This window comes from Parasteatoda tepidariorum, chromosome 5, assembly GCF_982258835.1.
Source record: "Parasteatoda tepidariorum strain Cologne lab strain chromosome 5, Ptep-v5.0, whole genome shotgun sequence".
Taxonomy (NCBI): Eukaryota; Metazoa; Arthropoda; class Arachnida; order Araneae; family Theridiidae; genus Parasteatoda; species Parasteatoda tepidariorum.
Window position 1 is genome coordinate 15,779,710 of NC_141759.1, and position 26,684 is coordinate 15,806,393.

The window sequence follows — 26,684 nt, forward strand, 5'->3', positions numbered from 1 at the left end:
TCGTCTAAAAAATTGAATTATACAATTTTTTTCAGTACTTTAAACTTTTTACTTTTGAATGACAAAACACAAAATTTAAAAGAAATCAGTCAAGTAGCTCTTCAGGAACTAAACTTTAAATCTAAACAACTTTTCTAAAAGTCGACTAAGAGTCTTAACCAGAAATTGTAAGATAGGTAACTGAGAAAAGGTTGCTCAGGGTTAAAGGTACTATTCTATATCACATCAAGTGTAGCGTATATTGCGTTTACATACTATAATTTATGCCTAACGCAATATCGATCGCTAATATTGATTAAAATTAATTAATTAATAATTTATAATCAATATTAGGTTTAAATCAATGTTATATAAATGTTGGTTATTATTCTTTTCAATCATTGATGAATATTTGTTGTAATTATGATTATCATCATTATAATCGTAAATTTCAATTGTTACATTCATAATTTAATAATTAAATTTAATTATGATTGCAGTGAAATCATTTAACTACAGATTAGTCCGTAAGAGAAAATAAATAATAAAATCAATAATCATAATCAGAAAGAAAAGTCAAAATGAAATTCAAATAAATAAATAAATATTACACAAATATACGAGTATAGCTTACAAAGATAAAAAAAACACTAACTCGAATGGAAAAAAAAATGTTTTTTTTCGTACGAAAAAAAACACAACCATTATGAAGCAATATCTACGAAAAGAAAGTTCTCCAGCGCTAAGCCTGATGACAATCTAATAAAAAATCAGCAAATGAATTCTGAAAAGTAAAAAGAAGACTTGAAAATAATGTAAGTTTAGTTGTTTTGCTCTGATTTCTTTAGGAGGAAAAAAAAACAACTTTTATTTCTGCCCCATATGTCGGAAGTTACAACTCTCGGGACTCGACGTTCGTTCTTTTATTATGCTTTCTCTTTTTCTTTGTTCTCTGAGACTTTCGGTGTAAGATAACACTCTTTTTCTCTGATTCTCTAGCTGAAATAAAAACCAAACGATTGTTTCTCGTATTATGCGAAAGAGGTGGACAAGAAAAAGAAAGATACATTCTCAACATCTGTAGAGGGAGTTACTGTTCCGTCATAAAAACAAACTATAGAGCTTTAAATTTTGTTTTTTATTAACCTGGCGTTATTTATTTTTAAGAATTATTGCTGTGAACCGCATAAATTATTTTAATGAGAAGCCATTGTGAGTTATGATCCAAGAACAGAGAATGCGGCTGAACTATAAATTTACATTTTCACAAAAGAGATTTTCGTTTTAAGACACAGCTATGCATTTTTTATATGATTATAGTTAATTCACGAAGTTTTTGTTCGTGATCCTTTGTGTACTTATTTCAAAAACATAAAACTGGTAACTTAATAAGTAATTTTTTTTAAATATTTTACGAGTTAACCCTTTCGGGCCGACTGTCACAAATACGTGACAGCATAAAACCGTATCAATCAGGTTAAAAATATAAAACTGGTAATCAAAGTATTTCTTAAGCAGTTTATTTGTGGGCGGAGTAATAATTGTTTGATTTATTTAATTCACCAATCCTTTGTTCAAAATAAAACTATTTAGTTATACTTTGAATTATCATTGATTATATATATGTTTAAACTAACAATAATTAAATTAAAAGCAAAGTAAGTCTGTCAAATTAGCAACGACTACATTTAAGTTACCGTTTTTTATTTAATTACAACTTGATTCTGATTTTGTACGAATGCTTTTCTGAATCACCCGTCCCCAAAGGGTTAACGAAGACATTCTTCTTCACTAAAATACATAAATCAGTAAATAATTTAACGTGAAATTATGCATTTGTAATATTTTTCAAAACTGAAATGGTAGTCGCTTTATATTAACGGTACTCAAACGGTGTTCCGCGGAACTTTAAGGTTTCATTGAAAGATCGTAGGAGTTCCGTAAGTTAGAATTTTTTTTTAAAAAAAATACAGTTATAATTTTTGAAACCTGTAATAAGTTTGTATTTGACCAATGATCAATTATTTACTTGCAAATTAGGATTTTTTATGAAATTAAGTAATAGCCCAATAAGAAAAAAAAAATTATTATATTTATTTACACTTTTTTTCCTATAACAATATATTGAATAAAATACTAAAAAAATATGTATTTGCAAATGATTGTATCTGTATTATTCATCTGCCTTTATAATAAAAAAAAATAACGGAATTCAAGAATTACTAATTATTTTTTCCCGATAACCATTCTCTCATTTTATAAAATTTCGTTTTCAAAACCCATAATTTGGCTTATTTTATTTAATTTTATTTATACGTAAGCCAAAAACTAATCAACTAAAACTAATAAAAACCTAATTTTAAGCCTGTTATTGATGAAACAATAAAAAAAAATGTCATTCTTCACATTATTAATTTGAAGAAGGTTTTTCTCTTAGATAATATGTTTACTTTTGATTAACTTTTATTTAGCAGTCAGGGTTCCGTCAAACGAAATTCGATCGTTTAGGGTTCCGTAAGAAAATTGGAAACCTCTGCTTTCGACGCTACTAATTCAGTTTAAGTGCTAATTTCATTTCGTTTTTTTTTTCTTAACGATATTTTTTGGCCCTACAAAGTATCTCATAATGCAAAGTCAGTGATAAAGGGTTGATTAAAACGGTTTGCACTCCGAGTATTTTATCCCATTAAAGACTCATCTTTTCTTTTCCAGACAAAAAAGACAATTTGTCACTTTCATAGATCGCATAGGGTAAAAATAACAATATTTTGCCAACGTCAGAATAAAAAAAAATTGGCTATTTGGGTGATTGTGAAAGGGGCAGAGACACGTGTAACCCACCAATTTTTTAAACGAGACTTTAATGTCCTGGTTAGGTTGAAAGAGTTAAGCTGCTGTTTGCAAATCCTAAATCATTTAAACTGTTCGCTCGTTGCAGTAACCCAGAGATGCCAACTTGCTCCGAACAGCAAATATATATTTTAAAGTGGTAGTTTATCAATTGTGATTCTTGATTTAATAAATTCAATTTTGTAGATTTTGATCCACCACTATTTCTAAATAATTGGTAGGCTTATTTAATTCACCATTTAGTTGTGCTTATATCATGCTATAGGGGAGAGTGGGGTCAATTGTAAAATTTTTTACTTAACTATTTTTAACTAACAAAAAATCCGATATATTATTAGTATTAATTGACGGACGAGTAAAGTAGACTATCCTCTACTAGAAAAAAAATAAATACCTTATTTTAAATGTTATTATATCAGTTATTAACAATTTTTGACAGTCGTGCACTTGTTACAACTGTCCCCACTTACGGGATCAATTGTAACAGTTCATAAATTCAACTAAAACATAGTTAATTAAACATATTATCATAGTTGTGATATATTTTTTTATTGATCGAAATAGTAGTGATATTTTAGGAGTAAAAATAATAATGAGCAGAGACCTAAAGGGATAAACTTTTAATTTTAAGGGGTTAAAAATTTTAATTTATGCTGTGAAGGGTGACAAATAAAATAATGCACATGCAACATAATATAAATGATATAGGAAACTATTGGTAGTTCTTAAAGAGTTAAGTAATGGTTTGTAACATAAGATTATTTATTTTCAGCTGTTACAATCGTCCCTTTACTTATTGTTACAATCGTCCCCAAGACGCCATTCAGCTTCATTTGTTAAAAACAGTGCTTGTTAATTAACAAAACTAATCTTTTCTTTTTGAAATGTTAATTAAGGTGTCCACTTACATATTCGGTTAATAATTTTTATTTGTTAAAACAAAATTACTTTGTTACAATATAATATTCTAATACCAAAAAAAGTACTTACGTAGCGTGAAAATTTCTTTTGTGATGTAACTGTTTCAAAAGTACACAAAAATGGTTGCCAGCAGAGGTGTACATGTAGATTTATTAAATACACCTTGTGCGCCACCTAGGAACCAAATCTAGAACCCGACACTCGAAATTTTTGCTCTGTTTCAATCGTACCCTGTTACAATTGACCCCACTCTCCCCTACCCTTTAAAAAGCAAGCAAAATTAGTCAAGAAATTGCAAATTTTACTTTGTAGTAAATTACCATTTTTTAAAATTGTTTTGGCATGTCCGGAGCAGTTGGCATCTCTGAGTAAGCGTATGAGGTTTTACGCCCTATCGTTTGTACTGCTGGGGCTCCAAATTAAAAAATCATGCAATAAGATTTGAATTGTATTAAGCTTCATCCTTCTTTAGTAATGCTAGCTGGGCATCCCAGCCATCGTGACTTACTTAGCATAAGATGACAAAAAACTCGTTTGTACTGCTAAGAATATTTTTTATATAATATCTAAAATTATTAAAATAAGGGGTTACTAATTATTTGGGAAATAATATTTTTAAGTTTTAAAGTGGTGACTTTTGATGTCTCCATATAGGTGTCATTGGAGCTCAAAAAGTAAAATCGAAAGCATACCTGCCAACTCTTCCGAATTTTCCGGAAGATTTTATTTTCATATTTAACCCCTTGGGGACGGGTGATTCAGAAAAGCATTCGTACAAAATCGGAATCAAGTTGTAATTAAATAAAAAGCGGTAACTTAAATGTAGTCGTTTCTAATTTGACAGACTTACTTTGCTTTAGCTTCAATTATTGTTAGTTTAATCATATATATAATCAATGTTGGTTCAAAGTATAACTATATAGTTTTATTTTGAACAAAGTAATGGTGAATTAAATAAATCAAACAATTATAACTCCGCCCACAAATAAACTGCTAAGGAAATACTTTGATTACCAGTTTAATATTTTTACCATGATTGATACAGTTTTATGCTGTCACGTATTTGTGACAGTCGGCGCGAAAGGGTTAAAGTGGTAGTAATTATATACTATTTTTTCTTTTACAATCTTAATTTTTAAATGATATTGATCACCACTATTCTTACAAAAATTAAGCACATATATTAATATGCGTTACTGTCATGGTTGTCAACTTAAGTTTTCTCAAATACAACGTATTTGTTTGCTTAAAATTGAAGTTTTAATTCCATTTTAATACCACTGGGAAGAATAATAATGGAAGGGATTAAAAGTTGGCAGGTATGCGAAAGAGTTTCTGATAGATATAAATGAGTTAAAACGCTACCACTTGAATAAAAGAATTTCAGATAATAAGTACCTCATTGCTTTATGTAATTTTTGTCATCTTATGCTAAGTAAGTCACGATGGCTGGGATGCCCAGCTAGCATTACTAAAGAAGGATGAAGATTAATACAATTCAAATCTTATTGCATGATTTTTTTTTAATTTGGAGCCCGGCCCCCAAAGATGTCATCTCGGAGGTTCTAACTCCACTAATATTTCAAGTGGTAGAGAAATTAAGACTGAATTAGGTTTTATTTCGCCAGCTCATAAAAACTCCACAACACGATTATCAAGTCAGATATATTTGTTAATAGAGGTGACCAAATCCATAAAAAATAAAATTTATTAAAACAAAAATGCAAAGATAAGGCGTAGATATACTACCTCTTTAAATATTCAAGAGAATATAACTTTAAAACGCAAATCATACTTAAGAATAAATTAGAAATCTATATATATAAAAAAAAAAAATTTTGAATAATGATAGTTGTTATGAAACACCCAGCAAATTCAAGTAAAATTACAAGCAACCAGTTTCAAAATGCCTGATTAAATTACTTTCAGAGACTACAATAGTGAAGAATAACACTTGCACAGGACTGTCAACTTTCTACGCTTAGTTTTATGCAAGGTTGTCACTGGCGACTAAAACTACAAAAAGTGGTAACTAATAAATTTCAAAATTTTATTGAAAGAAATGAAACCTATCATCTTCTTACAGCAGTCTCTTATAGGATATTTTCTTTAATTTACAATTGAAAGGGAAGTCAACGACTGTAAGTCCACGTGGTAGTTGCGCTTGAATAATTAAAAAGATAATAAATAAATAAAAATGAATTGAGTTTCTACCACTATTTACGATTTCAGTCGCCTATGGCATCCCTGTTTATGGCAAAATTTCTTCTAGTTTATGTTTTGATGTATTGTTCTTTGTTTTGTAAATTTGATTTACAGTTATTTTACACACCACTGCATATAAATGATGTAAACGTTTGTAAGAAACGCGACTTAGTTTTAGCTCTCTTGGGGAAAGTCTTAAAATGTAGACAAAATTACCAAAAAATTTGAAAGCTTTAATTTTCAATCACTTACGACTCAATAAAATATTCAGCAGCGTAGTTGTTGGAGCTTTTCTGGACACTATAATTTACTTCATTTCGCAGTTTTACAAAAATTTAAATGCACCGAAAAACTATTTCATTTTCATTTGTGTTAAATATTTACTAAACCAAAGTTATGAAAGTGACACAACTTAAATTTTTTTTAAAAATTTGGCAATATCTTATGAGTATATCTAGAGGTTGCAGCATCCGTTAGAAAATTATAAGAAATATTGTTTTCGCCAGTTTGAAGGAAATGAGTTGTTATGATGCCAATTACTTCCGCTTTCTCGAAATCTGTATTAAGTTATCGATGAGGAACGCTAAAACTTGAGTAATTTAATTATTTTTATAATTTTAGCAAAGTTTTATTACGAAATATAAAGTATCCGATTCTTCCAGATTTTTAGGGAGATTTTATATTTATATTTAATGTGGAGACACAAGTCTTGCATTCATGCTTTATTCTTGCTGCTTTAATGAATTCAATTTATTATAATTTTAACAACCATTAATTTTAAATGGTTAAAAAGTACTTATTAGCAGGCCTGAAAGCCTATATATATCAAGACGAAAAAGAGTAAAAACTGGTACGAAAGGCATTTTATTCTAGCCTCTTTTTTTTTTTTTTGAGAAACATTAAACTTCTGTAAGTACCAAGAATTGTTTTTTTACAATTATAGCATAGATATAAAACTGCATCTTTCTTGAGAAAACGTTTATATTGTTAAAAAAGCGAAAAGATTTACTCCTCCCAAAAATAAGGTAAAACTAAAATGTTTTTACTACCAGTTTTTCCTCTTTTCCGTCTCGCTTTCACCCATGCATATTATAGAATCGTTGTCTTATTGCGGTTTAAGTGATAGTGAAAATTGTCTTTTTCTCATCAACAACTATTTTACGATCATCAAAAAAAAAAAAAAATTACTTATTTGCAGATCGGTAAAGTAGGCAAATATGGAAAGAGTTGTAGAATTGGGGCGTCTCTTATGAGCATTTGAAATACGTAAAAGTATCGGTGGGAAAAATAATCTTTACATTAAATTTTCCAAACCAAGAATCGAGTATTAAAGAGCAAATTTTTTAACTACTATAAAAAAAATTATATCGCAAAGCTTTGCAAGTTGGCGCCTCTGCATATTAACCATGGCTACCAACTACTACACTTCCTGCAAAATATCTTATAGAGTGGTAGACAATTATCGACTAAAATTTTTGGAACTTAGAAAATTTTGCAAACGTTTTAAAGGCCTCAACACGAAAGAGCAGAAACCAAGTAGCGTTTAATATAAACTTTTAAATCGTTAACTCGTACTGTAATGCAGAGATGCCGACTGCTTCGGCTTCGACAAATTATTTTAAAAAACGGTATAGAACTACAAGATAAATCTCCACGACTGTCAACACGACTGTTCAACAACACGACTGTCACAAAGGAGCGTAGCTAATAGGCCTTTGAGATATCTAGTAGTAGTGTTAAGTAAAATTCCTATAAATCGAGTACGCAAGAGAGATTTCCGTATCGTGATCTGTGGCAGAATAAATGCCAAAAGTATTGGAAATTTCTGTGCAGTGGCCCGAGAAAAACTAAAAAAAAATACATTACTGAAAGGGTCCAACACAAAAGGTATAAGTCGAAGCCACCCAGAGCAAACACATCTACCTATATTTTTTTTTAAAAATTTGAAAGTTTAAAATCTATTTGGCGCCCTGGCTCCCATTGTATTTGGAGCGACAAACCCCGAATCAAAAATCATACATTAACTGGTTGACGCCCAGCGTCATATATATAGGACAGTTCCTTTTTTCAAAGACATTCATTGTGGTGGGAAACTTCTTTCAGTATTTTCATTTATCTGGGTGAATTAAAAGATTCTCAGATGCCACAATGATTTAGTTACTTCTGATTAGATATAGAATTATAAGGAGCAAGTACTTTTTGATCTATCAAAGACTTTTTGAATGAACTGTAGAAAACCCAATTAATTTCGATAATCTATCATACCACTTTTTGTATCATTTCAATATATAAAATAGGGACAAAACGGGTTAAAAGAGTCCCACTCGAAAATATTTATCCGCTGTCCGAAGCAAGTTGGCATCTTTGCCTAAATCAGTAACAAATTAACGTACAAAAAAAAAAATCTGGGCTCACACTTTCTTAAGCTATTCCTCATTTTGCAATAACTCTTCCATTAGCAGGGCAGCAATCTTCCGACTCTTTTTGTAAAACAAATTTCTAGTGGTAGCTATGTTTATGTTTTAAAGTTATATTTTTCTTTTAAGAGGATAATTTTACTGTTGTCGATTGAATTAAAAAAATTTTGAACTAAATGTAGACACTAATTTGGGAAGGAGGGAGTTGAAATTTTTAATATGTTTTGAAAAGCAGGGCTGAATATTTGTACGTATAAAGAAAAAAGTGCGAAATGGTAAAAATGCCATTTTATACTAGCTTATTACCGGGAAGAGTAAAAAGTAGTGTGTATCAAAAATAAATATCTGCTTGCTCGAAGCCAAAGTTAGAACATAAATAGGTTCTAACTTTAATTCAACGCTTTTACAAAGTATGAACCATTTTAAAATAAATTATTTTTGCTGATTGTTTTACAAGGTTTTGAATGTCTTTTTTTATTTATTTAATTACTTTTTCACGTTATTTAAAGTTTTTCTGCAGGAAAAAATTAAGAATTGAATTTTCCATTCTTAAAGTTTTTTAGAAAAGAAAATATTCTCTGACTTCAAGTAACTGAGATGAGAAGAAAAGTTTATTTTTGATTTCTATTTTAAGGAATGAAACTGAATTTCTCACGTGCTCCTTTTCGAATGTAAACAAACCGTATTCCGGTGTTTCTAAAAGTAACATCAACAGAACGTTGTATCTTAAATCTTTGGAAAAGAAGAAAAATGCTGGGAAAAAAAATATTTTTTCTCCCTTTAAGATTTTTTACCGATTAAGATACCGATTTAAATCTATGTTTCATAAAACGTTGCAGGAAAACGATGGCTTTACAATGAAAATAAACCACTTTCAGTTTTAAGATTTTAATTTGGAATAATTATCAGATACAAAAGGTTAATCTCTAAAAAACAAGAAAAATATTCAAAATTATATGTTTTCTTTCCCTGAGAGTTTTACCGAATTAAATATATGTTTCTTAAAATATTGCATCAAAAAGGATTACTTTATAATAAAGAGCTCAACTTTCAGTTTTAAGATTTTAATTTGGAATAATTATCAGATACAAAAGGTTAATCTCTAAAAGACACGAAAAATATTCAAAATTGTATGTTTTCTCTCCCTAAGATTTTTACCGAATTAAATATATGTTTCTTAAAATATTGCATCAAAAAGGATTACTTTGTAATAAAGAGCTCAACTTTCAGTTTTATGATTTTAATTTGGAATAATTATCAGAAACAAAAACTGAATCTCTGAAAAAGGAGAAAAAAAATAATTTAGAAAAATGATAGTTAACCATCCCTAGCGTCAGTAATAGTTTAGCAAGTCACACAGGCTTAGAGGCTAGAGCTCTCACCTCCCAATGAAATGGTCCAGGGAGGTTTTCGTTGTTTTTTTATCCGTGTTACGCAAACTCCCATGACCACAATCATTTCGTTAGGCACGAAATTGAGGAGCCATAATCTCCATGGTCATCACTGATTCGCATCGAGTGATTTTGATAAGTGATTCTGATCAGAGATACGAATATGTTTCTTAAAATATTCAGATCAGAGATTCGGTTCAAGTAATTAAAATCACTATTAAAATCAATCGATTCGAATTTGGATCGGCGATTCTAATCAAGTGATTCTATTCACTATTCAAACTTTTCATTCCCCCCTCCCATTCAAGTTGAAAATCTGATACAAATACTACAATCAAACCTTGCGAATCTCCAAATAAACAGCGAAAAATATCGTCGTATACCAACAGGCAAAGTGGTGAAGGTGAGACGGTAAAGCGGTAAAGCTGATGGTTAAACTACCTCAGTTATTGCTCATTTTTTTGGGGGGGGGGAATAAATCTTTTTTTTAAGCTATTCATTTACGCCTAGTTTGTAGCAGATATATCTTCTTCTTTTTTTGTTTGTTGAGCTGGGTACCTGGGTGGGTACCCTATCCCATTCATCATGTTTGTTAAAATAGTTATTTTAGGAATTTATGAGGTCAGCTGTCTATGTGGTGGCTGTTAGCAGATATCAAGCACCCTGCTTGAGTAAATAAAAATAATGGAAATTATAAGGATCAGCTTGCTCTAAACTATGTGTGGCTGAATGAAGTTTGATGGTCAACGTGGGTAAACGCTGATCAGGTTTTCAGTATTGTTGTTGAATTTGATGCTGTCTGTGAATAATTATTTATGTTGATAATTGTGATATGAATCGTCGGATGTGAAGTGATTGACTATTGGTCTGAATTTTATATCTTTTTTGTAGTTTTCAAAGAATATCTGATAGACGTTAGCTGCATTGCATTTTGTGGTTTTGTCATATAAATCAGCATTTAATTTATAAATATATATTCTGATAAGGTCGATATATATATATATATATATATTTAAAAAGAAGCTGAAATGAAATGTATTTCGTACCAGGTTTCGCTCTTATCCGCCTCGATATGTATAAGCTTTCAGCCCTGATCAAGCAAAGGAGGAACCAACTATCAGCTCCTGGTTAACGAACATTTTGAAAAATTCGATTATAGATGCTGTTAGATACAGATAATTTTAACTATTAGTCACAATTATCTGTTTTTTCTTTCTCTTCTGAATATGTTTTATGTTATAGTAAAATCTGTCTTTATATGAAACTTAGTTTTAGATTGAAAAGCTAGAGAAATGTGTTTCAACTATTTAGCAATGGTAAATAGTAATTGAGTACGCTTTTAAGGATTTTTTTGTTAGGAATGAAAAATTACTGAGGGTAGGGATGAATTACTGTTTTTAAAATTCGTCTAAAAGAAGCAGATTTAAGAGCAAAATTTTCTTCGATTAATTATTTAAAATTAAAATTACAATGTAGAAGAAATATAAACTATATGTTACTTTTTATCGCCCTACTAAGCGTATGTTCTTTTACAAATGTTTTAGTTAAGTTCACAATGAAATAAAAAATTAATAGAGGAAATTATATGTATCACATAATGAGTATTACTATTAAAATTAAATTGATTAAGTATTAATAATGAACTAAGGTGAGGAGTGATTGTCAAGATTATTTTAAAAGCTCAAAAATATTTATTTTCTTGAATTATTCATTTCGAGAAGTATTTATGGTTGAGTTGGTAAAATAATAATTACAAAATTGTAATCTCATCACCCCAATCTCTGTTTAATAGTACAGCATACAAAAACTTTAATACCTGTCAGGTAGACAACGTTTATTAAAATTGAACTAATTTATTATATATAATGTTTTTTAGTTAATTTAATCGAAGATGTTTTATTAATATATTTAATTTATTAAAGATCGATAAATTCATGAAATTTAACACATAAAATTGTTTCCCAATATAAAACTGCAGGTTTATGCGTAAAACAAATTAGAATATTTACAATATTTACTTTTGAAAACATGGTTCAATGTTAAACTAAATGAATTCAACTTTCAATCGAAATAAGAAAATTCAATCGAAAATATGACATATGCATTTGAAAACATGGTTCAATGTTAAATGAAATGAACTCAATTTTCAACCGAAATAAAAAAAGATCAATCGAAAATAGGAACTGAACATTTCAAAACATGGTTCAGTCTTAAACTAAATTAATTCAACTTTCAATCGAAATAAAAAATTCAATCGAAAATAAAATTTATACATTTGAAAACATGGTTCAATGTTAAATTTAATGAACTGAACTTTCAATCGAAATAAAAAAAATTCAATCGGAAGTAGGAAAACTTTGTTCCCCAGGGCAATTGACATTATGATAATTTTCTATATAATCTAAAAAAGACGTTTTAATATACTTTTATAGGTAAACAAACAGGCGGTACGGAGAGATTTATGTAAACAGTTCTATACTAGCTCTATGTCAACAATCTTTCTTTTAGCAAACAAATGTTTTGGATGATTTTACATGGCAAAACTGTATTCACGATTTAAAGGAACAAGCTTTGAAAAAGAAAATTACACTAAAAAGAAGTTATGTTCTTAGCCACACAAAGTTTAAATGAAAACAATGTTGAATAGCGAATTTATTAAAGAATAAGGAAATGAAGAAAGAGTTCAGAATAACAAAGCAAATCGACTAATGCAATAAATGAACAAAAGACATTAATTGTATTCGAAACAAAATCTCGTGAGTAAATCAACAAAGTGTCAACATACTCTACCACTAAAACATTCAGTTATGTTATTGACAGTTTGAATTTTAAATCTGAAAATTCTCATTTAAGTAAAATATCTTTATTGCAATATAAATTATGTTCATAATCACACAAATTCTTTTAAAAAAGACAATAAACATAGTGAATTTATTGAAGAATAAGGAAACGAATAAAGTATAACGAAACAAATCGACTTACACAATAAAAGAACAAAAGACATTGTATTAGAAACATGAAAAATCTCGAGAGCGAATCAACAAAGCGTCAACATACTCTACCACTAAAACATACAGTTATTTCATCGACAATTTGAATTTTAAATCTGACAATTCTCATTTAAGTAAACTATGTTTAATAATAATGCAAAACAAATTCTTTTTGTTCCTTACCACACAAAGTTTACAAAAAATGTAGAAAATATTTAATTTATTAAAGAATAATGAAACGAATACAAAATAAAGAACAAAAGACATTAATTGTTTTAGAAACAATAAAAATCTCGAGAGTTAATCAACAAAATATAAACATATTCTACCACTAAAACATTCAGTTTTTTTATTTTTTGACATTATGAATTTTAAATCTGAAAATTCTCATTTAAATATAAATAAATATATCTTACCCGATGATATGAATGATAGGATAGGAAGGAAGACGAGAAGGATATCAGCTGCGCGGCCATACATGCAAAAGCTTGCCGCGATATTTTCTGAACAAAATCGTCAAATAGCAATTTTATCGCTATTAGAGACATAACCGCCGATGACTGCGACTGTAACTCCCGGCTGTTGTGCTCCCGACTATTCACACAGGTGGGAGACAGACACTCCTGTGTACTTCAAACAGGAGTTTCGGGATGAAACGTGCCTCCTCAACTTCTGTGGCGCCACATTTCGTCGCCCTCTAACTTCCAAACATTTATTTCTGCTACCTCCTTGGAAATCGTTTCAGTTTTTTTTTCTCACACAGAATAAATAATACAGAATAAAAATTAAAATTTTTATTTAGTAGCCAGTAAACTTTCACACGTTCACGCCGGGAAAAGTGGAAATATTGGTAGAAGAGCTATTTCAATATTAGATAATATTCAGGAGGAGTTAATCTATTCTCATACTTGCCAACTGTTCCGGATTTTCCCGAAGATTTTATTTTCATATTTAAAGTGGTAGTAAATATACACTATTTTTCTTTTATAAACTTAATTTTTAAATGATTTTGATCACCACTATTCTTACAAAAATTAAGCACATATATTAATATGCGTTACAATCATGGTTGTCATCATAAGTTTTCTCAAATACAACGTATTTGTTTGCTTAAAATTGAAGTTTTAATTCCATTTTAATACCACTGGGAAAAATGATAATGGAAGGAATTGAAAGTTGGCAGGTATGTATTCTCAACAATAACAATTCACTGTAAGGAAATTTATCACGGGCGAAGAAGCAATTCAATATAAAAGTTGCAATATTGTTAACGTGATATTATTGTTAACGTTTAACGGTGATATTGTTGCAATATCACCGTTAAAAGCAATTGGTAGTTATGGATTTTTATTATTCCCGGGGAAAAAACTAAAAAATGAAATTTATTGTTACCAGTTTTTACTCCGGTGCGCTGCCAAGATGAGACAATCTAGCGTGACCCACCGGTTGGTCACCCCGGAGTGAACGTGTTAATGTCTTAGTAGTCACTTTTTTCTCAAACCTTATGAATTGGTGACCGATATAGATAAGTCCTTTTTTATTAACACTAGAAAGACTAAAACTTGGTTTATACCTATATTGCCCAAAAGCAGTCAAAATGTCTGGATTGTAAAAAAATAAATAATGAGTAAAGAAATTTGTTTAAAATTAATTTTTAATATTTTTTACATTATTTGCAGTTGCGTAACAAGTTACTAGTAAATATTAACGATAAAAATGTTATATGTTGTACAAAATTCTAAGAAATTGTGTCATTATACACATCATTGTTTTTCTAATTGAAATTAAAAGCTGTCAAAATGACTTCTTTAGGCAATCTAGTGTTAAATTGCTACCTTTTGCCAAAAATTTTTGGATCAGATTAAAATATATATATATATATATATTTTAAAAATAATCATATAAGAAATATTGAACTGTTATGAAAGTTAATTTGGTTAAACATGCTGACTTTAAAAAACTTTATTTAAAGATATTTAGGGGACAAAATATGAACATTTAATGTATATGTTACAGTGAATGACCAAAATCAAGAGAATGTCGACCTTCACCGGTGAACGTCAACAATAACATAGTCGCTTTGGTGAATGTCCGAAATATTTGTTATATTCAATTTTATATTGATTTATTCGTTGACATTATTATATTTATTCGATATTTTAATATCCTTTGAAGATGGATTAGGAGAAACATCAGTGTTTGTAGTACCGGTTAAATGCATACTTGCAGTGGCACTTGACCTTCAAAAAACATTTCGTAGGGCATATCGGGCAAATGTGTGCCAGGCAGTGGCACTGAACCTGAAAAATACATCAGTGTGAGGTATACCGGGCAAATGTATACGGGGCAGTTGCCCTTAACTAGACCTAGTATATATTTCGGACGTTTGCCAAACATTCATTGTCAACATTCACCGGTAGAAATCAACAACCACAAATTTCGGTAATTTACAGTAACATATACATTTCAACTTTCAAATATGTGAATTGTTAAAGAACTCACTTTCGTGCATTCTAAAGAATCAAAATTTTGAATAGAGATATATGACAGATTCTAGATTATATTCGATAGGTATTATATAGAATCTGTTCTTTAGAGTCCTTTTCTGTAATTTATTTTTATTTTTTAACCGTCGTTGTACAGCTGACCAAGTTTTATGAGGGAGTTTACGACTACTAATGGGCAACTCCGTAGCCTTGTAATTTCGAATCCAATCCAGAAGACAAGGGAATTCCTGGATCAAGTATCGGGATAAATTTGCCTTCTGGGAGGACTTTCTGATGAAACTAAGTGGCATTTGTGCTACATGGAGAGTAAAACCAAGAAAACTTCCCATGAATAGCCCGACGGCAAGGGAACTCTAACCTATGATCCGTCTAGCACTGATTCTATTTTACGACAGCAATGTGGTCGGTGTGATTCGGGTGCGGAATTCGTCTCAACCAGCCATAGCTGGGATTCGAACCCGATTCACCTTATTGGAAGGCGAAAGCTCTATCCCCTGAGCCAGTGTTTCCCAAAGTGTGGTACGCATACCCCCAGGGGTACGGGAACAGTTTAGTGAAGATACATGTTCTTAAGCGAAATATCTTGCAACTAACGAAAATTTCAAAAACTTTTATTTAAAAACAAAGCTAGCGATGAAATTTTCAGATTATACATTTTTCTATTGGCTATTTTCTGCAGAGTTAGCAGTTAATAATTAGTGCTGTCAACAGCCAGTTGCGATTTTTAGCTTTTGTGCAATTTTTTTTACAGTAAAATGTACATTCATTTTTTTATTAGTGGTACACAGCGTTACGAAGAATTTAGAAAGGGTACACATAAGTCATAAGTAAGTAAAAAGTAATTTATCTGACACCTGTTTCTTATTGCATTACATTTTGATTCACTAATATGTCAGACAATTAGTTTTTCAATCCTGGCAAGTTCTTTTTAGTTACTTATGGTAATAAATTACTTAAAGTTAAAACGTTTTGTTTTCATTTATAATAATAAATTTTCGAAATATTCGGTCTTATATGCGTTTTTTAAGAATATCAATGTTTTTTTTTCTTTAAAATCCTTGTGTTAAATTGCTTACATAATTAATTAGCTTCTTCTGTTGAAAAGTTAATGGGAGTGTGTTTGCAAAATTCAAACATTGAATCGTTTAATATGATTTTATTTAAGTATAAAAGTGTAAAAAAGTAGTTTAAATTTTCTTGCTGGTTCATTTTGAAAAATCGCTACTCAAAGTAAATAGGAAAAATGGTAACAAAAATTAAGATCTAATGCTATTCGAAATCTCTTAAGAATTTGCCGAAAAAAACTGAAAGGAATAAGTTGTCCAAAACCAGGATCAATTTTAGATAAGCTAAATCTAATTTAATTTTAATACAGATTATATTCCATTTGCTTGCTTTATTTTTATTACTATTAAGGAACCAAAAATGTGTATAAACTGTTTCTATCTAGAAATGAATAATATTTTTATTTTAAATAACAATAATAATAGATTTTGTAATGAATTTATACAAGTATCAAATTGTGTATGTAAATTGATGTATGCAAACAAGCTGTTTTTTACGGATTTTCCTATTTGAGTTCATCGTCGTTTGCAACTGCAAGTTACCAAATCTCGCATCTCTTCCGCATTGGGGAAAAGAATTTGCTCCTAAATGGTGGGCGAATCGGCCTCTCCTATTCAGGGACTCTACCGTGAGCTATCTGCGACGATCTGGGTAACATTCCTAAGGATGTTCCGAAGACATGTGATCACAATTACGATCCTCACAGAGAGGATTCCTTGTTACCGCATAATCTCAATCTCTTCGAATTGTCTGTTCAAAGCGATCACCCACCCACACACTGGTGCCAGATGCGATATTACTTTGATGTTCTACTGAGAACTTAGGCTATGCAATTTATGTTCCGTGAAACCGAAATGAACTTCTTCTTTAATTTACTAAGCTGGGCCCTTATCCTATCCATCATGTTAATTTAAATAGTTTTAATGTAACTTTATGAGGCAACAAAAGTATGATGCAGATAGTGTGATGGCTGTTGAAATCGAAATGTAACAATATGCTTTATGTACATGTATAATTATTTATTTTTTTAATTTAAAGCGGTGGTTAAAATCCACGGAATTTTAAGAGAGGAAAACTGTTGCAAGTTTAATTGAGTATATTATTGTCAAAATCAAGCGCGACTCACCAGGTCAAAAATCAAGCGCGCCGACTGTCACAAATACGTGACAGCATAAAACCGTATCAATCAGGGTAAAAAGATAAAACTGGTAATCAAAGTATTTCTTTAACAGTTTATTTGTGGGCGGAGTTATAATTGTTTGATTTAGATTCACCAATTCTTTGTTCACCAATACTTTGTTCAAAATAAAACTATTTATTTATACTTTGAATTAACAATGATCATATATATGATTAAACTAACAATAATTAAAGTAAAAGCAAAAGCTTTTAAAGTAAAAGCTTTTTTGAAGTAAAAGCAAAGTAAGACTGTCAAATTAGCAACGACTACATTTAAGTTACCGTTTTTTTTATTTAATTACAGCTTGATTCTGATTTTGTACAAATGCTTTTCTGAATCACCCGTCCCCAAGGGGTTAAATAATTAGACAAAAGTTTTAATAACATTTGTACTCCAATGTCACCACTGAGCGCATTGAATCACTACTCAAAAACTTAAAATTTTTATATCTTAATAATTAGCTACCACATTACTTTAAGAAATGTGTGAACTGTAAGGGCCACCATCCTGGCTGCAGTGAACGACCAAAGAAATCAACAGGAAAAAGAACGAAGAGCATCACGAACAAAGCTACTAGACTTCTCCGCATCTCTAAAGAGATGCAAGAGCTCCTTCAAAACGCCGAACTAGTGACGATGCTGCAATCACTCCTCTCCGGAGTCTAATCCAACATCCAGGACTAAGCCTTTTCCACTCGCCGATCACAGCTTGCTTCAAATTTTACTTAATGGGGTCTCCCCATCTGAATGATGATCATCTAACCACAATTCATGATCTACTCCAATGATGACCTGAATTCTTTTTTGAAATTACTTCATGAACTCTAACATATGACTTCCTAGCATATGCCATTCTAGTGTAGACGAATCGGACAGTGGTACTTCGTGCCAAACACGGAGATAACCCCAATATCCAGCATTACTTTAAGAAAGTTGGAAATTTTATAAAAATATTGTAATTAGTTAAAATGATTTCTCATCTTCTTCCAATTTAATAGCTAAAAAATTTAACAGTCTGGAAGAATTTCAAATTTTCTTACCGACAGGTATACCGTCAACCATTTAATATTGTAGTAATTGATAATATTAATTAGCAATGCGTGATTATTTTAGCAATTGTTAGCAATGACATATTTCAGCCAAAGATGCCAACTCACTCTGCTTTGTAAAAAAATATTTTCGAGTGGTAACGAAATTTATTTTTAGCTGAGTATTTTTCTTTTAAGTAAGTTTTCCATAACTGCACATCACAAAAATTCGAAGTATCATACGAAATGCAACTTATATACTCGTGGTAGTAATTTTTTAAAGTAGGAGTAATTATCCTTATTCTTCAAGTTTTACTATTTAATATGGTACCAATTTATTAAAACTTTTGAAGAAAGCTGAGCAGTTGGCATGCCTTGTTTTAGCATATGATTAATTAGCAATGTATGATAATTATATGAATAATTAAACTATTAGAATGATTTGAGAATGTATAAGTGGCATTCGACGGAAAATGTGGAAGTGCCTTGTCGCTTATATGACTACATTAGTCCATTAACCCGTTTTGTCCCGAATTTATATATGGAAATGATACAAAAAGTGGTTTTATGGAAAAAGTGGTTTTATGGAAAAAGTGGTTTAATATATTATCGAAATTAATTGGTTTTTCCACTCTTGTGGCATTCAAAAAGTCTTTGATAGATCAAAAAGTACTTGTTCCTTACAATTCTAGATCTAATCAGAAATAACTAAATCATTGTGGTATCTGAGAATCTTTTATTTCACCCAGATAAATGAAAATGCTGAAAAGAGTTTCCCACCACAATGAATGTCTTTGAAAAAAGGAACTGTCTTAAATATATGACGTTAACCGGTTAAGGTAAAGATTATTAAAATAAATTACTCTAAAAAATTCCTGCATCGCTACCATTACAAAGGAATCTTAATAAGAAATAGTAAAGCATTCATTCAAGAATTGAAATTAAAAAAAGCTTTTAAAATGAAATTTTTAGTCAAGCCGGACATTGACTAGTGCGGCCTTACACAAGACAGCAGAGGCTAAGTGAAGCGACATATTTTAGCTCTTTGTTGTTAAAATAATAGTGGCTGCTAAAAAATTGCCGAACGCTTAGTATCAAACGTGGATTTTAATGAAATGTTTTATTACCACAAAGAACTACTCACGTAATTTTACGAACGACAACTTTTAACCCTTACCCAAATACGTGCCAGCATAAAACCGTATCAACCAGGGTAAAAAGATAAAACTGGTAATCAAAGTAATTCTTTAGCAGTTTATTTGTGGGCGGAGTTATAATTGTTTGATTTATTTAATTCACCATTACTCTGTTCAAAATAAAACTATTTAGTTATACTTCGAATTAACATTGATTATATGCATGATTAAACTAACAATAATTAAAGTAAAAGCAAAGTAAGTCTGTCAAATTAGCAACGACTACATTTAAGTTACCGTTTTTTATTTAATTGCGTCCTGATCCTGATTTTCTACGAATGTAATTCTGAATCACCCGTCCCCAAGGGGTTAATTTTGTCTGTGCACTTCCCAAAGACTCATATTATTATAAACCACAGGTCTCTTGATTGAATGAAGATCGTTAAGAGAGTGCAGTCAGTCCACTTTTGGTTTTATCTCATCAATCAACGAACCATTTGTTAGTCTCATCACTTCTTTCTTCCATAGATGATAGATGGAGCATGTTGCGGGACTTCTTATTTAGGAGGCTAATCTCCTGACGGGGAGACTTAATCCAATATTTTATCTCCTTTCGAAGCCCTACTTTCAGACAAATTGACCGCTGCTGTCTGATGGGAGAAAAAAGAAAATGTTAGTTGCACTTCGCGGTATGGATTGCTTATCTAAAAATTATCGGAATTATATCTGAGTGATTTGGAAATGCAGTGAATACTTTTCTAGAAAAAGAATGCTTGCACTATTACCAAAAAAGATTTAATAACTAGTACTTTTTTTTTACCAAATATTCCCAAAGACAGGCCGAAAATTTTTGGAAAATTTTCGAAAGCTGAAGTGTAGCAAATAATAGAACACGCAAACAGCGACTAAAAAAAAAAAAAAAAAAAAAAAAAAAAGCATTTTCGTTGATTCGTTGATTGAACACAGGCCGAGATGCCAACTGCTCCGGACACGTTAAAATAAGTAATAAAACGGTAAATAACTACAAAGTAAATCCTGCAAATATTTGACCATTTTTGCTTGATTTTTAAAAGATGTAGCATGACTAAAGAACCGAAAAGTTGTAAATTATACAAGCCTACGAATTGTTTAGAAATAGTGGTTGATAAAAATCAACTAAATTGAATTTACTAAACAAAGAATCACAACTGATAAACTACCACTTTAAAATACATATTTGTTGTCCGGAGCAGGTTGGCGTCTCTGAAACACCATAAAGTGGTGAATTATATAAGCCTACGAATAATTTAGAACTAGTGGTGGATAAAAATCTACAAAAGTGAATTTATTAAACCAAGAATCACAACTGATAAACTACCACTTTAAAATATATATTTGCTGTCCGGAGCAAGTTGGCATCTCTGCATAGGTGCTAGAATGCCAAATATCGCGAAATGTCGCATGCAGCTCTATTTCTTCACAAACGAGTTTACAGCACTTTCTTTAATAATAATTTATTTATTGTTAGTTGCTGTTGTTGTTTATCCCCATTGGCTTAGACAAGCTATACCAAGTCCAGGAGATAATGTCGCTGAATGAAATCAAAAACCACATCTTCTCCCATTTAATAGCTGCACCATACAGCACCAATACAATCCAAGATATGTTGTTGTTGTCGTTGTAGGTCATTAGGGCAAGAGGGGCAAATGTTCTTGCTTTCCAGTGGCTCCATCTATGGCCAAAAATTCGACTTCTGATACACCAATACGTCCCACCCGTTCATAGGGCGGACACATTCATGCATCTTTTCATTCATCCACAGATCGTAGTTTTAACCTGAACCAGAGAATCCCTAATTGAAATACTGCAAATTGTACTGTTATTATTATGTTTTTTATTTTGTTTGCTTTCCAAATTATGAGTTTAAGAAGATTGTTATTATTATTACAATAAAGTAATTCTACGTCACATTTTAAGATAAAGTTATTTAAATCGGCTTCTGATCTTATTAACCTTTTTACAATTATTATTTTGATGCAAATTACATTAATGTGCTGATATGAATTACGGTTAAAGCGATTCCTTTAATGATTTAGAACTTAACTTTTATCTTCATGCACAAAGTGATTAATGCAATTATTGTGTTTAAAATATATCCGTCCATTAAGTAAGCAAAAATTACAGTTGTGGTGAACACAACAAATTTATTACAACAATATACTTTTAATTATAATAGTTATATTTCAAAAAATGATTTATATCCAATTATAGATCATAGTAGTATCATAAGAGAAATATTTGTACTTGAGATGTGATGGCATGCGTTCCTTTCGGTTCGTTTAGTAATGTTTGGTTGAATAATTTCGACTGCTTTGTGCCAAGGAACAACAATTATTGCGAAGCTATCATCGGGTTTGGTGATCGTCAGCGAACAGGGGGCTTAGCGTCCTAGTAGGTCATATAGTAATAATAATATATTTTTAATTTTGGATTATAATTTAACAAAGCTATTGTTAATAATGGTGTTAGTTATTATTAAATTACTACTGCACAATGCTGCGCAGATCAATAGTGTAGGTAGTTATTGCTCAGTAACGATTGTACAGTGCTGTTGATAATAACATTGGAAGTCATTGTTTAATTGCAGTTAAACAATGGCATATATAGTGTTAATTATTGTTTAATAGCAATTGAGCAATGGTGCATATAATGATAGTGTTACAAGTCGATTAGCAGATTTATAGCAATAAAACAATTTTGTTTTTAACAGTGTTAGATAATATTCATTGGCAACTAGTATTAACAGTTATAGCTTATTAGCAATTAAACTGTGTTTTTCGGCTGTCAATAATAGTGTAAGTTTTTATTTAATTTCAATTAAGGATTGCTGCTTATAATAATATATTATAAGGGCCTTATTTTATTGTACTGTTACCTCTAAAATGTGGGTTACGCTGTGATCAATATATGAACTTTGGTAACAGTATTACCCAGGCTCAAAAAAATCAGCAAAGGAATTACTTGACACATTTAACATTTACAACCAATTTTAATAAAACAAAAATTTTCAAACAAAAACAAACTCAAATAATGTTCAACTGCTATCAAGTAGATATCACAAATTTCCAAATTATTTGTTACTTCTGGTTTAAAATTTAGCAATACGAAATTATATTTTGAATAAAATGCAATGAAACATATAAGCCTCAATATTCCAAATCCAATAAAAGCAATTAAGAATGAAAGGCACACTCATCTTGAAATCTACTAAAAGTAATTAAAAATAAAAATCACAATATTTTCTAAATCCTGTGAATACGATTAAAAATAAAAGGCACATTTATCTTGAATTATAGTAGAAGTAATTAAGAGTTAAGGTAAAGTATTCTTTTAAAACTGTACTAAAATCGAGCTTAGAATTTACAAAGGGAAATCAAATTAGGGACCAGATTCCTGGAACGCTGACTGGTATTGCCGCTAGACTTGTGGATCAGGTCAACGTTCCAGTTTCTGATAGACAGCACACTCAAACTCTTTTCAAGTTTCCTTCTAGCAAAGAATATATAATGCGAGAAGAAATCTAGCTTCTCCGATACATAGCTGGGACCAGCCATAACCATCTAGAAGAGAGCAATTAAACTATTGATAGCAATTAAACTATGTTTTTGGTATCAATAATAATATTAGTTATTGTTTAATTTGAAATAAACAATGCTACATATAATAATATATTATTAAGTCCTTATTTTATTTATGACTACCAAATTTTAAAACCACGCAAGCATACTCAAAACTAATCCGAAAACGAAAAACTAAAGTAAAAGCAAAGGCAATTGTGTTACATATTTAACATTCTCATATTGATGGATGTTTCGCTCTTTAATAAATACATCTGAAAATTACGCTTTCCTACTTCTTCTACTCAGCTCTTTATTTATCAGTTTTCCATGTAGCTTATTTATGTATCATCTTTTGTCACAGTAATTAACCAGTTTTCTTTTATAACCGATGTCATCGACTTTTAATACTCAATTCCGTTGTCTTGCAATTTTAAACTCAAACTTGAAAACAAAGAAACAAAATGAATCAAGCATTGCAACAAACTAGCCTTCATGGAAGACTTTTCGATGAAACTAAAAAGACGTTGCAGGGAAAGGAAACCCACGGTGAGCTCGTTGCCATGGAAATTCTAAGTAACGTTCCGTTTACCACTGAGAATATTTTACGTCAGCACTGTGGTCGGGAAGGGAGGGAGCAGAATTCGTATCAACCATCCACCGCTGAGATTCGAACCAGTCTCGCCTCGTTGCGAGCGAGTGCTCTACCCGCTGAGCCACCAAGACTCAAGTAACATTAAACAAAACTTCGTCAAATTTTATCAAAACACAATTTCTATAAAATTTGACTCTGCAGAATTGAAGCTTTAATGATAAAATTGTTCACAAAATTCGGGATAATTATGGTAAATAGTTTCTTGCTTTAGTTATCACTAAGTCTTAAGTAGTAATCCGTTAACCCCTTGGGGACGGGTGATTCCGAAAAGCATTTGTACAAAATGAGAATCAGGAGGCAATTAAATAAAAAACGGTAACTTAAATGTAGTCGTTTCTAATTTGACAGACTTACTTTGCTTTAATAATGTTAGTTCAAAGTATAACTAAATAGTTTTATTTTGAACAAAGTTATGGCGAATTAAATAAATCAGACAATTATAACTCAGCCCACATATAAACTGCTAAAGAATTACTTTGATTACCAGTTTTATTTTTTTACCCTGATTGATCCGGTTTTATGCTGGCGCGCATTTGTGACAGTCGGCGCGAAAGGTTAAAGCCCAAAACCAATATTTATACATTCACATATAAATGCTTCTTCGACTCAGAACAGTGTCGGCAATAATAGAATCAATAAGTTGCTCTTGTGTTAGACAAATTTAAAAGATGTGGTGGTAAAAATGAGACAAAAATAGATGTTTTAATAATTTCGTGTCCTACACTAGTTATTCTTTTTTGAATGAAAATGCGAATATCAGTACCATAATCTTATTTTTTGACAATGGCAATATATCTTTCTAGATATATATTAGAATAATAAGTTATATTAAAGTTATTCAGAGAGAAATTAATTTATTTAATGAAATTGCTGCAATATATTAACTGGTAGTAAGCATTCAGCTTAAAAAATATTAATTTTGGCAATAATCCAGAGATGCAAAATTGCTCCGAAATTGGGATAAATAATTTCTTCGGACGTAACTTGTTATGTTTTAATGTTTGATTCTTTATTTATTAAATTTGATTTATGGAAGTGTTAGCCTCCACTACTTCTAAACAGTTCAAAGGCTGAAACGAATCACCCCTTGAAGATCCAATCACTAGATCAAAAGTTATTCAGAGAGCGTGATCCGTTTATTTTTTTGAATACTTTACATCGTCTGCAATGCAACGTTAATAGCTAATGGATAAATAGTTTTTTTTATGAATAAATATTAAAAAATAACTTCTGTCAATAATAGTTATTTTTTAAATAAAGTAGTATATAACGGAAGTAAAAGGAGGATAAATTTAAACAGATCTTTATTCAACAGCAAACCTTATGGAAGTAGTTCATTCTGTCGGTAATAGCTACCCACCTGTTCTGATTTTTCATTAACATTTTGTCGAAATAAGAGGAAGAGTAAATTTGTAAGTTCATGACAAGCCACATGATAAATATAATTATTTATCATAAATAAAATTACGTCGTTCTTAAGGAACCGTCTTTTTTTTTTTTAATTGCCCCAAAATTTTCCATTACGTCGAGTTAAAATGCAAATAATAGTCACAGTCTCACAATTTATATTATTAAATCACTATATAGTTATATCATGAATTAGAAAGAATGAAAATTTAAACTTTTAAATTTTCATTAAGTAGAATAAATACAAATGAGGAGCCTGCTAATTTAATAGTTTTATGCATTCCTTTGAAAAAAGAGGCAACAAAATCTCACATTTTTTTAAATATTTATTTTAGATATTAGCGCGAACTAAACACTTAGAGATTGGCTAAGGGCATAGCTATTTCAAAACAATAGACTTAACAAGTTAAGAAAGTTGACAAAGCTGTTTAGGATATGAACTTACCTCCTTAAGATGCAGGGACTTATCTGTTCAACGGTGTTTTTCGATGCTCTGTAGCCAAGGAAAATAAAAAAGTCATAGTTTAAGCAATGCAATGATTTTAAACTATATATAATCTTTCCGTAAAGAATTATATGGGCTTTAGAACAAATAACTGAAATATTTTAAAAGTTATGAAACTTTTTTTAAATACCCAACTTGACGACATTTTTCCACATAGTTAAAAAAATTATAAAAATTCCAGAAATTAAAAGGATACCACGATATCCTCCCACGGTTAGCCAGAGGGCAAAGAAATTCTAACACATGATCCATTTAAAACTGAGAATATTTTACGTCAGCATTGTGGTCGGGAGGGCAGGGATCAGAATTCGTATAAACCATCCACTGTTGAGATTCGAACCTGGCTTGCCTCATTGCAGGGGAGAGCTCTATCCACTGAGCCACTGTGACTCAAGTAACATTAAACAAAGCTCTGTCAAATTTTATCAAAACACAATTTGTATAAAATGTGAGTCTGCAGAATTGAAGCTTAACCCCTTGGGGACGGGTGATTCAGAAAAGCATTTGTACAAAATCAGAATCAAGTTGCAATTAAATAAAAAGCGGTAACTTAAATGTAGTCGTTGCTAATTTGACAGACTTACTTTGCTTTTTCTTTAATTACTGTTAGTTTAATCATATATATAATGAATGTTAATTCAAAGTATAACTAAATAGTTTTATTTTGAACAAAGTAATGGTGAATTAAATAAATCCAACAATTATAACTCCGCCCACAAATAAACTGCTAAAGAATTACTTTGATTACCAGTTTTATCTTTTTATCCTGATTGATACAGTTTTATGCTGTCACGTATTTGTGACAGTCGGCGCGAAAGGGTTAAATGATGAAATTGTTCACAAAGTTCACGAT

The 26,684-nt window shown here is 30.5% G+C and overlaps 1 protein-coding gene across 1 annotated transcript in view; it reads right to left on the reverse strand.

Moving 5' to 3' along the window:
* LOC107453171 (neurotrimin-like) overlaps positions 1–13,382 on the reverse strand; it is a 171,647-nt gene extending 158,265 nt beyond the window's left edge. The window contains exon 1 of the mRNA XM_071185474.2: positions 13,170–13,382. Coding sequence (XP_071041575.2) covers positions 13,170–13,233 — 64 coding nt within the window. The 5' untranslated portion in view covers positions 13,234–13,382. The remainder of the gene's footprint in view (positions 1–13,169) is intronic.
* Between the last annotated feature and the right edge of the window lie 13,302 nt (positions 13,383–26,684).